This window comes from Vespa crabro, chromosome 22, assembly GCF_910589235.1.
Source record: "Vespa crabro chromosome 22, iyVesCrab1.2, whole genome shotgun sequence".
Lineage (NCBI taxonomy): Eukaryota > Metazoa > Arthropoda > Insecta > Hymenoptera > Vespidae > Vespa > Vespa crabro.
The window spans coordinates 2,007,501-2,025,000 of NC_060976.1; the positions used below are offsets into that span (position 1 = coordinate 2,007,501).

At 29.3% G+C, this 17,500-nt stretch overlaps 1 protein-coding gene and 1 long non-coding RNA gene across 17 annotated transcripts in view; one reads left to right on the top strand and one right to left on the bottom strand.

Moving 5' to 3' along the window:
* Positions 1–10,317, top strand: part of LOC124431667 — an 18,658-nt gene extending 8,341 nt beyond the window's left edge. Inside the window, exon 3 of the long non-coding RNA XR_006944063.1 lies at positions 10,080–10,317. This is a non-coding gene — a long non-coding RNA (uncharacterized LOC124431667). The remainder of the gene's footprint in view (positions 1–10,079) is intronic.
* Positions 1–17,500, bottom strand: part of LOC124431664 (fasciclin-1) — a 361,473-nt gene that overhangs the window by 4,677 nt on the left and 339,296 nt on the right. For 11 of the 16 annotated variants that reach the window (XM_046979828.1, XM_046979827.1, XM_046979825.1 and 8 more), the window contains 8 exons: positions 16,012–16,017; positions 10,950–11,192; positions 10,324–10,335; positions 8,453–8,667; positions 7,509–7,671; positions 7,096–7,240; positions 6,681–6,725; positions 1–2,294 (listed from right to left, as the gene is read on the bottom strand). The exon at positions 1–2,294 is cut by the window's left edge and continues 4,677 nt beyond it. In XM_046979828.1, coding sequence (XP_046835784.1) covers positions 2,104–2,294; positions 6,681–6,725; positions 7,096–7,240; positions 7,509–7,671; positions 8,453–8,667; positions 10,324–10,335; positions 10,950–11,192; positions 16,012–16,017 — 1,020 coding nt within the window. In that variant the 3' untranslated portion in view covers positions 1–2,103. The remainder of the gene's footprint in view (positions 2,295–6,680; positions 6,726–7,095; positions 7,241–7,508; positions 7,672–8,452; positions 8,668–10,323; positions 10,336–10,949; positions 11,193–16,011; positions 16,018–17,500) is intronic. The other 5 variants (XM_046979837.1, XM_046979834.1, XM_046979836.1 and 2 more) reach the window with 4 other exon arrangements.

The following is a 17,500-nucleotide window of genomic DNA, read 5'->3' on the forward strand; positions in this document are numbered from 1 at the left end:
TCCACAATCTCTCATCCTTCCTTCCTCCCCCCTCCCCTCCCACAAATATCTCTATCTCTCTGTCATCGTATTTAATTAATCTTTAATAAATTTATAATTAGATTACTTGGTACGATTTTAATCGTTTATTTGGTACGCTTATGGGGGTGGGGGAGTAGGGGGAAAGGGGGCCATTGATTAAACCCGTAAAAACTTGCCCAACTCTTTTATATTCGCGGACGATTACTCAATAAATAATAATAGGCTACTTCTGTGGCTTTTGAGGCCGTGCGCATCTTGATTATTAAATATTTATCTCGGTTATCGGTTTTAATATTAGCGGCCTTCAATTTTCGTTCTCTTCTCTCCGTTATATTCTCTAGAAATATCAAATTCCGATATATGAATATTTTCTATAATATACGTAAAACACATAATACGTACGTACATATATGTATGTATGTATGTATGTATGTATGTATGTATGTATGTATGTATGTATGTATGTATGTATGTATGCATGTATGTATGTATATATGTATGTATATATGTATGTATGTATGTATGTCGTCCAAATTCCTTTCTTTTTTTTTTTATTTTTTTTTTTTTTTTTTTTTTTAATTATGGATCATCTCAGTTTCATCTCTTTCGTCCCAATTATTAAAATCTTATTTAATGATAAAATTTACAATTGTAAATGTAATGAAAGAGAAATGAGAAAAAAGAAAAAAGAAAAAGAAAAGAAAAGAAAAGGAATGAAACGAGAGAAGAAAAATGAAGAAAGAGAAAATAAACAAGTAAACAAACAATAAAAGAGAGAGAGAGTGAGAGAGAGAGAGAGAGTGAGAGAGAGAAAGAGAGAGAGAGAGAGAGAGAGAAAGAACAGACCGTTTTATTTATATCCCTTATATCGTAAAGTTTCGCTATTTATTATAGCTACGCCTGTTATTAAGTCATATTGTAAACGATACTGCCGATATACCTATTATATATATATATATTTATATATATGTATATATATATATATATATATATATATATATATATATATATATGTATATTTGGAACTGCTCATCCATCATCATATCCTTCATCACATTTAAACCTATTAACGTTAATTAAATTTATTTCTTTTTATTTTTTATTTTTATTTTTATCTTTTTTTCTCTTTTTTCTTTTTTTTTTCCTTTTCTATTTTCCCTTTTTTGCTTTAGCTTAGTGGCTTAAAAGAATACGAGCCGAAGTCGAGTCGAGGATTATAATTATGTGGTTGTGTTCGTAGGATTGCGTCGCCGATCCTTCTTCTAGTCGATCCTGATCTCTCTCGGTCGGTCGTCGTCGTCGTTCTTTCAAATTATGAAGAAAAAAGATAGAAGAGAAATAAGACGATAATGATGACGATGACGATGACGATGTCGATGATGACGATGATGATGATGATGACGATGATCACGATAATGATGATGACATCGACGTTGATAATTGTGACGATGATTATGACGATGACATTGATGATAATAAAGATGATGGATCATGATCGATGCCGATGAAGAAACACACTTCGATCTTTATAATAATTATTGGATAAACTTGACGACGAGGACGAAGCTAACCACGTTGGAGATTAAAAGGGAGCCAAACGAAATCGACGATGAGATCCTTTTTGTCGTGTGTGAAGGAGATTTTTGTGTTCGTGTTTTGTTTCTTTTTTCTTTTTTCTTTTTTTTTTTTTTAGCATCGCAAGAATCGCTTAGCAAAAAAAGCTATCGGATGGATCGTCGTCGTCGTCGATCGTCGATCGTCGTCACTGTCGTCAATTGTCGTCTTTGTCATCGTCGTCGTCGTCGTCGTCGTCGGCGTCGTTCGTTTCCTTGGCTCATCGAAGACGATCGGAGACGCTCCAAACGATTTATTTCTAAATGGAGATTTCTTAAATCTCCCTTTTTTATTTTATATCCTTTTTTTTTTTTCTTTTTTTCTAATCTCCTTCTTCTTTTCCCCCCTTCCTTTCTTTCATTTTATTTTATTTTATTTCCTTTTTTTTTCCTTTTCTTTCTTTTTTTTTTTTTTTCCCCCGTTTTGCTTTGTTCTTTTGATCTTCTCGTCGTATTATATTTTCGGCGTTTACAAGAGCCACTTGGCTATCAAGAATATTATAAGATGGGGCGCGAAGCTGGCCAATGAAGCATCGCCCGTAACTCTGACGTCGCTGTCCTTTAAAAATACACCATCGATCACGTGAATTATTCCATTGGTACATTCGACGTCGTGACGAAAAACTCGAATCCATTTGCCTTCCCATTCAATTTGGTAACCTGAAATGATATAAAATCGAATTTAACGAACCGTTTAAATGTACGATTAAATGTCGATTTAAAATTAAATGTACGAGTATGAAAAAAGTTTTGTTCGAAATTAAAAGAATATATATATATATATATATATATATATATATATATACATATATATATATTCTTTTATAAGCATTGATTGATATATAGCTTTCAGCGAAATTATAATACTGATAATCTATTTTGTATCCAGCAACGCTCGCTCTAGTTAATCAATGAGTCTTCTATTATTATTATTATTATTATTATTAATATTATTATTATTATTATTATTATTATAGGAGCGTTTTAAGATAGCCGTCCACTTGAGAGTTTAATTTCTAATATAATTTCTTTCTCTCGTGGAGTACTCTCTTTTTTCTTTCTTTTTTTTGGTTGTTAATTTCATAACAAACTTCGAGAATTTTTCTTTTTTTATCATTGTATAGTCGTATTGCGTGTAAAGTAAAAATGTTCGAAACATCAATTTAATATAATGTCGGACATAAAAACACTCTCGAAGGCCATTACTAAAATATCAATTTGATATTCGTTTTGGAATAAACGTTAGATAAAATGTTCGATATATTGATCCATTCGATATATATTGAATTTAATATTACATCGTTATATATCGTTATTAATTGAAAATTTCTCATCATCCTTCTCTCACCATCGTTACTTTACTTTACGTTATTTATTACTAAACCAAAAAAAAAAAAAAAAGAAAAAAACGATAGTTGATTTTTCTATTCCATGATTGAAAAAAAAAAAAACAAATCTTGGAATTTACATAATCGTAAATTTGTAAATGCATGATTTATTCAATGATCCTACGATAGAGTAAAATCTCTTTGCTTTTATAGAATAATACAATGATGGAAATAATCTCTCGTTTTAGGATAACTGAATTATGCTATATCTCTTTTTAGATATATTTTTAGAACTGATTTTCAATCCAAAAATAATTCAGGTAGTAATTCCAAAAATAATTCAGAAGTAATTTCGAATAAGTATCGCGGTTTCGTTTTTCTTTTTATTTGTTTTTTTTTTTCTTTTTTTTCTTTTTTACACATATATGTTTGAAAATAAAAGCGTAAACGAAAAATATACTCGATCATAATGTGCAATGTAATCATTTTTATCGTTGATCTCTTAACACAACTCATTCTCATATTAATATTAAAATATTCAATGAGAGATATTGGACGATAATAAAAGTTTTTTTTTTTTTATATGAACGTCTCTGCGATCTTTCTTGATCATCCTTTAAAAGGTTATAAATAGTACTCGGAAACGTGGGAATAATTAAAGAGACGCAAAATTATTTAATAAATTATTAGATATAGACATTTTACGAATAACTTTGGAAATAATTGCGTCGTTGATTTTGATCATTAAGAGAGAGAAAAAAAAAAAAGAAAAAAAAAGAAAAGAAAAACAAACATAATCACTCCTAATATATATACGCGATATTAAGATCGGCATCGGATTTGGACAATTTTTGATGTTCAATTTTTTATCTCCCATTCTTTTCTTTCTATTTTTTTTTTTTCTTTCGCATAGAAAACGGCATTTGATAAGAAACGTCAATCAGACTACAAATGATCGTAACGATCAATTGGACGTGACTGAGTAAACGAATGAACGATTCGCGACAGTTTTACAATTGTCGATATCTCGTTCGATCGACGTTCAATCGTTCGAGCAAACGAGGTAAGAAATTATTGCGAGGCATGGATGAACATAAAAAGTCGTACGAAGTGAAAATAATTTTGCGGGAACCGTATGAACGTTTAAATGATCAAAAAAAGAAAGAAAAAAGAAGGAAAGAGCAATCGAAGTCAACAAAATTATTAATAAAAATACGTACACGTTCCAAAATGTTGCTTGAGTATAGTGCGTAAAAATTTATATTTTTATTGTATCAAACGTAATATCTTCATTCTCCTTCCTTCTTACTTCTCTTCCTCTATAGCCTATTTCCCATCACCTCTTCCCTTCCCCATCTCCCCCCCCCCCACCCCCCCAAAAAAATACACACATACATTTGCGCAAGAAATTACTCCTCTCGAGAGCGATTTGCGATAGTTTTATTTCCTTATTTTTTTTTTTCCTGCTTTTCTTTTTTTTTACTCTCAAGTGGACGATGGCTAACTGCTGATGCTGCTGGCTGGCCTCCTTTAAAAACTCGTATAAGAGACACGATATTGCATGTGTCGATATGCGTGTATATTCAAAGCTCGAGATATGCTTTTAATATATATATATATATAGAAAGAAAGAGAGAAAGAGAGAGAGAGAGAGAGTGAGAGAGAAAGAGAGAGAGAGAGAGAGAGAGAGAAAGAGGTTCATATAGCGACCTACGTGGTGGGATGCATATATTATTTCGGTGTGGGGGGGGGGGAGAGGGTGTTGTACAACGCATAAAGAAAAAAAAAAATAAATAAATAAATAAAAGGAAAGATAAAGCAAACAAGAAAAAAAAGAAAAAGATCTCTCTTATTTTAATTAGAGAAAATTTATCGCAGGCCCTATTGTCTTCTATATATCCTATCATCTAGTAAGATCGTCCGATGTATTCCAATTTGTCGCATTATCTCAACCTGCTGACCTTCCCAATTCCCTGCTCTCCCCGTCCCCCCTCCCTCCCCCGTATCATCGCCACCTTAAGCGATGATGGCAAGTAAATGGTAATATATAGACACTTCAGATGATAGAATCGAGATTGTGCGCCTGTGCGAAGGTGTAATAAAGAAAAGAAAAGAGAAGAAAAAAAAAAAAGAAAAAAAGAAAAGAAAAAAAAAAGAACGAAATCAAGAAACGAAATTGTTTTCAAAAAGATTCAATAATTAACGACGCATAATTTTTTGTTTTATTATTGTACAGCATCTTTTTTGTCGAATATCGAAAGCATTAAATATGACATTAAGGACGACTTTGGAAGGATGACGGAAGTAAGAAAAAGAGAAATAAAAATGGCTATAAGTAAAAAGAGAATAAAAAATAAAAAGGAAAAGAAAAAAAATTGTCGTCATTTCTTTCATTTCTGCTTACTCTACTGTTATTGTCTTTTGATGTGAGGGAAAAAAAAAAAGAAAAGGTTTGACGTACAGCGATTATTATGATTCGTTATACTTATTAGGTATTTACTTATTAGGTGTACCTATAAATCGTGCAATGCTTTACGTTCAAATAAGCAAGAAAAAAAAAAAAACAAAGAAAAATTAACGAAGTAATATACTTATATATACTTAAGCAAAAAGCACGGGCCACTGATATATATATATATACATATATATATATATATATTTTTATATATATATATACATATATATATATATATATATATATATATATATATATATATATAAATATATAAAGTATATGTATACAAAGCGTTTCGAGTAAAAGCATCGAATTGTAATTTTTTTTTTTTTTGGCAATTGCGAATGTGTGTGGGAGATTTTGCACGTAAATGTTTATGTACTTCAATTAACTACGATCTTCGTAATATATATATATGTATAATATAATTTACATATAAAAATGTCAATGTGCGAACGAGGACACGTGATGGTATAAATAATATATAATATATATATATAATATATGTATATATATATAATAAATATATATATATATATATCGCACAATCAAAATTGCTTTCGCGTTTTCCAATTTTGCAATTTGACGATAATTGCTAATTAACTTTCTTCTTTTTTTTTTATTTTTTTTTTTTTTTTTTTTTTTCTACTACCAATTATATGATAGCTATTTACATTTAAGTATGTAGTATGTTATGTATGTTATACGCGTTAATTTATGGAGGATGTCTCGTCGAAGGTTTTGTTCGAAGAGAAGAAACGAAAAAGAAAAATAATAATAAATAAAAGAATGAAAGTAAAAATAGAAATAAGAGAGAAAAAGAAAAGGTAATAAAAGAAAGAAAAAGCGGAATTTCTTTTCTTTTCCTTTTTTTTTCTTTTTCTTTTTCTTTTCTTTTTTTTCTTTTTTTTTGTTTTGTTTTTTATGCGTAGAATCTCTTCGTCTCTCCATGATTTTTTAACGTTCGTTATTTATCAATTTAATGGATTTTACGAAGACACAAATAATCTGCAGATACTTTTGAAAAATGTTCTCCTTTGGGACATCGAAGTAAAAGCAATTTTGATGTTTAAGTATAATGAAATTTATATCGAGAAACGAAGAAATCGCTTTTTCATACACACACACAAACATATATATTTATATATATGTATGTATGTATGTAGAATATGTAGTATTTATATCGGGTGCAAGTTGGACGAAATATAGAAGCACGTGTCGTCGCTCATCGGCGACGTTTCTCAAAACACTTAACTGACTCACCGAAAATCACTGGATTGATAGAGTTTTCGTCGTCACCTAAACGTACTGAAATAGTACCAATTTGAGAATGGACAAGTTCATAAGAGTTTACTTATTTGTTTATATGTATTCATTCATTTATTTATTTATTTATTTATTTATTTATTTATTTATTTATTTATGTACGTAAGCGTGTATGTATGTATGTCATGTACGTGTATACGTGTTTTCTGTGCTTGCATAATAACGAACTTTCTTCGTTTCACGTTTTAATCAAAAGTTTATCATATAATATATATTTAAAATGCAGAAAACAAGTAAATACACTCGAAACACGTCGAATACGGATTGGATATTGGAATAAAGAATGAGAAAAAAGGGAGAATAATTATTAAAAAAAAAAAAAAAAAATTAAAGAGTAACTGTATTTACTTACTTTCGGTTAATTCCTTAACGCGAAGTTTCAATGTATCCCTCGCAGAAGTTAGGGTGACGCTATCGTTGATACTCATTTCCCTTAATTTAGCCATCGTGTATACTTGATCGGCAACAACGAGATGTCGTTCCAATATTTGTTTGGTCTGTAAGAATGAGCATGATTATAGAAGAGAAATTGATTAGACGTTTGTAAGGATACCTTATCTAACATATTTCCAATGATCTGATTTTTTTTTATTTATTTATTTATTTTTTTTTTTCTTTTTCTATAAGCACGATTATAAAAGAAGCGTATCGATTAATGCTTATGAGGATCTCAATTGATCTGTATTTTGAATGATTTAATTTTTTTTTTCTTTTCTCTCTTTTTTTTTTTTTTCTTTTGTTTTCGTTGAAATAAGAAATACTCACGTGATAGCTGAAGTCTTGCATGAAAAGTTTTTTAATTGTAGACGGATAACTGATGTTGGCACCGGACCAGGCTTGTTCTCTCGGTGCGAAATAAGTGAAACGTTTCGTCGTATCGTTAAGTTGCTCGTTAAAACCACGTCGTTGGCCCAAGAAATAAGTGGAGCTGTAAAATTGATCGATCGATCGATCGAGAATTATTATATATTTTTCTTTTGATCGATAAACAAATGAATCCGATCGATGTTATTATATATTTTGTTTTTTTTTTTTCTTTTTTTTTTTTTTTTAGACTACAAAACGAACGGAACGGGGTATTCTTTATTTCTTCTTCTTCTTCTTATTATTATTTTTTTTTCTTTTAACCACTTGCGGTATAAAGAAATTCACGATTGCACGTGGCAGAACCAATCGAGTGCAAATCCACTTCCTCATTTTATTTGTGCAAATAAATATCACTGATTTCACTATTACTTTTCATTTTACAATTTGGGATCAATACTGATAACTTTACACGATGAAGTGTGTGCACGTAGAAACTGTGTCTCGGTAAATAATTTCATTAAACAGTTGACGTGCCTTGCACGGTCATTTTTCTATTGGCAACAATCGTCTGACGACGTGTCATGCACGTCGTCGCTGACGTTCCGGTAACAAAAACCATCTAGAGACGTGCGTGGCACGTCTTTCCATCGTAAGTGGTTAACACGTTTCGTGCCAAGTCATTTTTGCTTGACTTGTCGTTCAGGCCATTTGATATTTTGACTAATGAAAAAAAATGACTGCGTGTACCACCGGTGGTACACGACCCCCCCTAGAAGATCAAGTTTAACGTGTACCACCGGTGGTACACACGGCACGGAGAACGCTTTAAAGAGACGACGAGTATTTATATGAACAATGTAATATGGATTTATATATTAATTTAATCAAGAATTAAATCTTACTTCAACATAGGATCGGTTCTTAGTTTGTCGAAAACGGTGGTATATGGTACACCGAGGACCCTATCGATGATATGAATAATTCCATTGGTCGCTGCGATGTTTGCGGTAACTACTGTAGCATTTACGCCACCACCCTCGACTGTAATTGTTTGATTTCCTGCCGGTCCTTGTACAACGTTGAAATAAAGTTTCTTCCTATCGGCGGCAGTAGGTATCTATAAAATATATATTAATAACATATAAATCATATTAGACGAATGATTCTCGAAATAAAACGATTCATACACTTTCAAGAGATTAAAATTTAAAGACAATGAACGATAAGTAAAAGGAGGGAAACGATTATTGTAAAATAACAAAACGAAACACGAAAAACAAAAAAGAAGAAAAAAAGAAAAAAGAGAACGAACAGAGAAACACAAAAAGGTAACAACAGAGTTAATTGAAAAGAGACGAAGCGTGGATTTTTGTGCTTGCTTTGCTTTTTCTTTTTTTCTTTTTTTTCTTTTTTTTTTTTTTTTGAAACTTTCAAAAGCGTGCATATAATACGAAAGAGGAAAATAACAATTCTATGTAACAAAATTTCAATATAATACGTGCAACAGTATATATTATTTGTGTATATATATATATATATATATATATATATATATATATATATATATATATATATATATATATATATATATATATATATATATATATATATATACATTGATTATTTTTCAAGCTTTCAATGATCACGCGGTTTGTTATAATTTAAAATTAAATGAACGTAAAAGGAAAAAGAAGGAGAATAGAAAAGAATGATAGAAAGGTTAGTTACGAAAGAAAAGGAATAAAAAAAAGAAGAAGAAAGAAAAAAATATAAAAGAAGAAATAGAACATATATATGAATGTCATTCCAACGTTCATGCTAATTTAATATTTATTTAGAAACGATTTCAATAAGGAATGATCATGCACAAAATGTCGAATGTACGAGAGAGATGACGAACGTGTGTTAAATAATCTCTAAATCTCTACTGATAAAATGTAGATTATCCTTTAATCGTTTGAGTGCCGTGCAAAACGCAATCACGCGCCATTCGCATTTTAATGCCGATAAAAAGTCCCATTGAATATATAGGGCCAAAAAATAGAAATACCGGGTACGAAGATTTCATTACACGTATCGATAATCCCCGAAAGCTTTAATAAATAATCGCACGAAATTGTTGCGTGGCGGCGTTTATTTTTGAATAAAAAATGTTTTTTTTTTTCTTTTTTGCAAATAAAACAATTATTATAACGACGAATGCACGATCGTTATTTAAATCAATCCGATGGAAATTGTACGATGTAAAAAATGTTACGACGCGAAAGGAATGGAACAAACATGGAAAAGCAAAATTTTTTTTTTTTTCTTTTTCTTTTTCTTTTTTTTTTTTTTTATAATGAGCTCCATCCCATTACGATCGAAACGTTCGAAAACAATTTTATTATTTTTTATTCTTCTTTTTTTCTTTTTCTACCGTCGAATATTTACTGTCGGAACTTTTTTTTTTCTTTTTTTTCTTCTTTTTTTTTTTTTTTTAAGATTACTTTTTTAAGGAACTTTTTTCTTTCTTTGTGGATCATTCAAAAGGAACGCAACGTCGAGTGGCCGATTTGCAATTTCTTTTTAAGAAGAGAGAAATACGAAGGAAACAAAAAAAAAAAAAGAGAGAAAAAGAAAATGAAGGAAAAACATCGATGCAATAGATCACAACGAAGGATGATGCAAGTGGGGGAAAAAAAAAAGAAAAAAGATAAAAATTAAGAAAAATCATTCTCATCATTTTGTAACAAGAAACATTGAAAGCTGCATGATAAAAAACGTTGGTAATTACCCCAGCTTGTGCCTTTCCCGTCGATGGTATTTTTTTGGTACATTGGAAGGAGAGAAAGAAAGAAAGAAAGAAAGAAAAAAATAAATAAATAAATAAATAAGTAAAAAATAAGTAAATAAGTAAATAATGGTAATAAAAAATTAAAAAAAGAAAAAGAAAAAAAAATAAATAAATAAATTAAAAATGGGACAAAAAAAGTAAGTCATTAAACGAGTACATCTTTATATGTAAATGAGTATACTACGCTTATAATGTCTGCCGTTTTTTTTTCCTTTTAATTTTATTTTTATTATTTAAAAAAAAAAAAAAAAAAAAAGAGAGAGGAGAGAAAAAAAAGAAAAAAAAAAAACGGCAGAACGTGATAAGGTAATTAAATCTACATCATACGATTGTCGATATTATTATCGAAGGATTTGAGATTCGTTCGAATAAAATTTGAAACGAAAGTTTAAAATAATTTTTAAGTAATCGATCGAAATCTATACAATCATAATTTGATTTCTTTTCAAATTATACAGATACACACACACACACACACATACACATACATACATACACACCACCATCACCATCAGACATACGAAATAATTTTTATACGAAATAATTTTTAAAGAAAGCGCGCTCACCTGACTGATACTCTTGTTTTGAATTTTTTCCAATGGTAGTCTCTGTTTGACGTAATGCAAGTTTAGGATCTCCTTAACTCGCCTTTTATCCTGCAATATATGTTGTACACCAGGTTCTTCGAGTGCCGCATTGCTAGGTGCGAATAGAGTTACATCATGGAGTCTGCTTATGGTCGTCATAATGTCGTCGCCGAAATCCCGAATGGTCTCGTAAAATTTGTATACAGGACCGTCCTCCTTTTCCTATACGCGTGGAAAAAAAAGAAAGAAAAGGGAAATTCTGTTTATATCGGTCATAAACGTTATAGCTCGCCTTTCATAAAAAATATATATATATATTATATATTTCTTTTCTTTTCTTTTTAATTCTTTTGTTCTTTTTTTTTTTCTTTTCTTTTTTTCTTTTTTCCTTTTTTTTTTTTTCGACTACACTACGAAGGAATTGTGATATGATCGAGACGATCCAAATTAGAAGACAAGGAGACGAAGAAAAAAAAAGAAAGAAAGAAAGAAAGAAAGAAAGAAAGAAAAAGAAAACAAATAACAATGATGAAGAAGGATGGAAAGTGGGGGGGAGGAGGGGTGGGTGGGATTGGGGAATAGAGGGAAGATAGATAAAGATTATAAGAAATAGATGATTAAAATGGACAAAAGTATGATAGGGTGTGGTAAATAGGATAGGTTAGAGGTTATGTAGAATGATAAAGTAGGTTTTAATAGAGATATATTAAATAGGGATAAATTTGAAACAAAAAAAAAAAAAAAAAATGGAATACACAAAAATGTAATCCAATCAAAATTTTTAATAATAAGCACTTTTTCGATTTACTTATTACAAAATAATATAGAGTAGAGAGAGTATAATATTTACGATTTATAAATTAAGAAAAAAAAAAATATATATATATATATTTTTATATATATATATATAAGAAAGAAAATCGAATTAAAAAAATTGTCCAAATAAATTCGAGTATATATGGCACTAATTGAAAAAAAATTTATATATATATACATTAATAGCATATATATATATATATATATATATATATATATATATTGAATATATATATTGAATATATATATTGAATAATTATATATAATTAATATATAATAATATATAAATATATTAATAAGAAAGGGAAGGGATTCAAAATGGAAATGAGACACCGAGACGATACTCTATCATATAGAATTATTGTTTATTTAATATCTTGAAATTTATCTCTTCTACGATGATAAGTTTTTTTTTCTCTTTCTCTCTCTCTCTCTCTCTCTCTCTATATATATATATATATATGTATATATATATTGAAGGATATCTTGTAAATTCTTTAAAGATACATTAGAGTAACGTTCGACGCGGTATGAAACGTTAATTAAACAAATTAATTATTCAACATTTTCTTTGACAATGATAAAAGATAAACCAGCAGGGTTTTACGAAATCAGATTCTCTCTCTTTTTTCTTTTTTCTTTTTTTTTTCTTTTCCGATAAACACAAAGATAAATTCCATTACAAATGACCGAAGTGAATGCACCATTTAACTCGAATTGAAAGCTTTAAACTTTCTCTGCTTGATTTACACCGCAATCATATTATAAAACTTTTAAACTCGATTTAATGAAGCGAATGGCTATGGCGATGGTGATTGATTGTTTACTCGTTTTATGGTTTCTTTAATCTATTTTTTTTTCTTATTTTTTTTTTTTTAATCGTACTTTCTGATTCTCTCGGTGGCTCGTCCTATGAATTTTAATGGGTATAAAGAGAAAGAAAATCACAGCAAAAGGGAGAGATAGATAAAGAGAGAGAGTAAGAGAGAGAGTTAGAGAGAGAGAGAGAGAGAGAGAGAGAGAGAGAGACGGAGTATACGAAGAAAAACGATTAATTAGTCTGAACAGAAATTTTGATTAACCCTAAAAAAATTAAATCTCTTCTTGGATATATTTTGACACGTTTATACGGTAAAACGATAACAGGTTTAATTCCATCGGCTTTATTATAGCTTTTGTTTATATCGACACATTCATAAAAGCTTTTAATATGCTAATTCAACAGGTCGTCCATTAAAATTCAAGATCTTTATTTAATTCGTATGAATCTGTTATATTTCTGTACGATTTGAAAAATATTGATACTCGTTTAAGTTGAAATCGCATCAGTGAAACAGAGAGAGAGAGAGAGAGAGAGAGAGAGAGAGAGAGAGAGAGAGAGAGAGAGAGAGAGAGAGAGAAAAAGGGAGAGAGAAAGGGAAAACAACGTTTCATTCACTCTCTCTCTCTCTCCCTCTCTTTCTCTCTCTCTCTGTCTGTCTCCTTTTTTTCTCTTTAAAAAATCATAATAAAGAAATATACTTTTTATCATTTAATTATAAAATTTCAGTATATCGATATTATTTATATCATGAAAATGAAAGCCGATAAATCGAAAATTATTACGTAGAGATTTTTTTTTTTTTTTTTTTTTTTTTTTTATAGAATCAACCCGTCGTATATATATATATATATCCAAGAATATGATTTAAATTTACGAGGGGCGTGTTTTGATCGAAAGTGTTTCTCTTTACTTTTTCTTTTTCTTTGTTTTTCTTTTTCTTGTTTTTTTCTTTCCCCTTTATTAGACTTTCCCACGTAATATAAAATTCTATTTTATTTGACGTTATAAATTTAACGATTACAGGGGAAAAATATCGAAGGGTGAATTTATTAAGTCTCTTTTTTTTATTTTTTCATTTTTTCAAAAAATGTTCTTTCTTTACTTCGAGTTCCTTCGTAATCGTACATCTATAATATACTTTTGTTATAATATTCTCTCTCTCTCTCTCTCTTTCTTTTCTTTTATTTCTCTCTCTCTCTCTCTCTCTCTCTCTCTCTTTCTCTCTCTCCTTCTCTCTCTTTTTCATTCTTTCCCTTTACTTCTTTTTTTACTTCCTTCAACAGAAAGATCGTTTGCCAGTGAAAAATGAAAAGATGCAGGGGTATGGTGGACTTCGTAAAAGGGATAAAATCAAGGGAAGGGTTAAACAACGGGGAAAAAAAAATATCGAACGATTGTAATATACAATGTGAAAACGAAAATGCGATCGTAAAAAAAGAAAATGGGGAAAAAAATCGATCCAATGCTAGTTTTTTGTACTAATACAATTCAGGAGAAGGATTTTATCGGATTAGAGAAATCAATAATAATAATAATAACAATAATAATAATAATAAACATGATTATAGATAAACAATTAACACAATTGTCTACTCTTGTTACGTATTTTTTCTTTTAATTGTTTACATTTTATTTGGAATTTATATTTCATTGGAAAGAAAAAACAATGGAAAAATTAATCGGCGATGAAAGATCAGGATTTACATAATAATAAGGTTATTTACGAGAGGAGGATGGGGGGTGTTCTGAGGGTGGATGTGGGTGTAGGGGTGGGGTGAGGTGAGGTGAGGTGAGACGAGGTGAGGTGAGACGAGGTGAGGTGAGGTGAGTTGAGGTGAGGCGAGGGCTAAAGGGGGGTGGTGGACGGGTTGAAGGAGATAATAAAATCGTGGGGGTTAAAATTGCAGGGGCTAAAATTTCTAACGAAATATCGAGAAAATTGATGTATCGTGAATCAACGACGGTTGGATATATCGTTCCGTTATATTTCTTTTTTGCGGTATTATCGAACGATAATTTTTTTATTTGTATCTATTTATTTCTCTCTTATTTACTCCCCTTCCTCCCACCCCTCTCTCATTCTCTCTCTCTCTCTCTCTCTCTCTCTCTCTCTCTCTCTCTCTCTCTCTCTGTCTCCCCAGCTTTAAAAACGATACTTTCACGTACGATTAATCAAAATATTTTTCGTTCATTTTTCTTTTACTTTTTCGATTTTGTTTTTTTTTTTTTTCGTTTTCTTTCCGTTTGACACGACAGAAAGAGAAATACGTCGGAACGAGATTCCGTGGAGCCGCCATTTTTATAAATACATACGTACATATATATATATATATATATATATATATGTATATATATGTATGTATAGTATGTACATATATGTAAAAGGATAAATAAAAATACAAATAAAAATACAAAAAGGAAAAAAAAAAGAAGGAAATAAAAATGAAGTTTTCGACTTGAACGTACGGAACTAACAAGATCGTCGAGAAAATTTTGTGTATCTAAGAAAAGAGATAGACGAGTTTTAAGGACAGTCGATTTTTCGATAACATTTGTTAATATTTTTTTCCTTTTTCTCTTTTTTTTTTTTTCCCCCATTCTTTCTTCTCTTACGTCTCTTGAAAAATGTCTCAACGTTGAAATAATGATTTTCTGTAGAATTCAATTTGATCGTGATAAAATGACCATATATATATATATATATATGGAGTATATATATATATATATATATATATACCATCGTAATATATATATACCATATATATATATATATATATATATATATATATATATATACCATCGTAAATGTTTCTTTTATTTAAATATTTTATATATATATATAATTTTTTTTTTTTTTTAAATTTCACTAAATTAACGAAGAAGAAGAAGAAGAAGAAGAAGAAAGCATTATGAGTTTAAGATTTACGAATTTATTATAGAGATCATGAAAATCGAGTTCTTTTCTTTTTCTTTTTTTTTTCTCAAATACATATTTACAATTTATATTTTATATTTATAATTATTGATGATGAATTTAAATCATGCTTCCACGACTTGTCCTTAAGAAATCGTTTTCTCTTTCTATCGATGAAGTAAAGTAGATGGGAAGATGAAAAAAAAAAAAAAAAGAAAAATAAATAAATAACAATTAATAAAAAAAAGGGATCTCTCATCTAAAATACGATATATACATTTGTGTATATATATATATATATATATATATATATATATATATATGTATATATATATATGTATATGATAATATAACGTGATTGATATCATTAAAAAATCGGCTCTCAGACTTCCATTTGCCATGGCGACATGGCTATAAAAAGTATGAGCTTGAATGTGTCGTGTGTTTTTTGCGAAGTCTCTGATGAGTTCATTTTAATAAGTACTTACGATGCCCTATACGACATGCAGAGTCCAATAGAGACATGCAAAGCACCACAGAATAACATCATTGAGTCAATATAAGAATAGTAAACACATTTACACAATTGATAATAATAATAATAATAATAATAATAATAATAATAATAATAATTAATAATAATAATAATAATAATAATTAATAATAATAATAATAATAATAATAATAATAATAATAATAATAATAATAATAATAATAATTACAAAAAAATACTTGAGAAATTTCTGTCTTTCTCTTTCTCTCTCTCTCTCTCTCTCTCTCTCTCTCTCTCTCTCTCTCTCTCTTTCTATCTATCTATGTATTTATCTATCTATCTATTTATCTCTTACTCTAATTATATTGATCGATCGACGATCAGTAAAAGAAAGAAGAGGGCTGTGAAATAATTTTGTCAATCAAACGGGACAACAATGTTACCTATGTCCTCTTCTCTCTTTCTTCTCATTAATTGTTTTTATTTAAAAAATAATTATTTATTGTTTTTTTTTTCTGTTTTTTATTTTTCTTTTTTCTTTTTCTTTTTTTTTTTTTGGTTGTATTAATCATAATTTACAATGTACTCATAATACCGATAGCAAATATTACTGTTTCTCTTCTATTTTTTTTTTCTTCTTTCTTTTTTTATTTTCGTTTTTTATTTTTATTTATTTATTTATTTATTTTTTTTTTCATTATGACGTTAAGACACGTCCGGTCGGTCGAATTTTTTTCTTCTCAAATCTAAATTCTAAATTCAGACATTAAATCAACGCTCATATGAAAAATATCTTTCGTTAGCGAGAGTTTAGAGAGATAATTTTCAAGGAAAACTAACGGCGTATATTATTTGAAATTTGTTTAGAGAAAAAAAAAAAAAAAAAAAAAGAAAAGAAAAGAAAAAATAGAGTCCAACGACACGACAGTAATTTTCTTTCTTTTTTTTTTCCCCTTACTTTCTTTTTCTTTGTCTGTTTTTTTTTTTTTTTTTTTTTTTTTTCTTTTTTAATCGTTCTCACTCGTCGACGATGTTAATCGATATTATTCAGTAAATTTCTGTTTCGTACGACACAAAATGCCGTTAAAATACATTCTACATCTAATTAGAACGAGAACATCGTTTAACAAGAAAAATGAGCGTTAACAGCTGTTACAATATTATCGTTAGTAATGGGAAGAATGCTCCTCCTGAGCCTTATATTTCGCGTTACCGAAAATCCCATTAGCGTCGAGTGCCCGTTACCCGTGCCCGTACCGAGTGGCCCCGGTTAAATTATCTAATTGTGATCTATGGGCCCTCTAGGATCTCTATCGAGTTCACCTTGAGTACTCCAAGGATCCACGTTGTCCGAGAATTAAAACGTATTTATCTTAAACGAACGTTCCAGGAATATCTCCGTATGATATCGCTTATCGCGTTTTTGAACGATTTCATTCATGCACCTTACAATTTTTTTTTCAATCATCAAGTATTCGTACAAT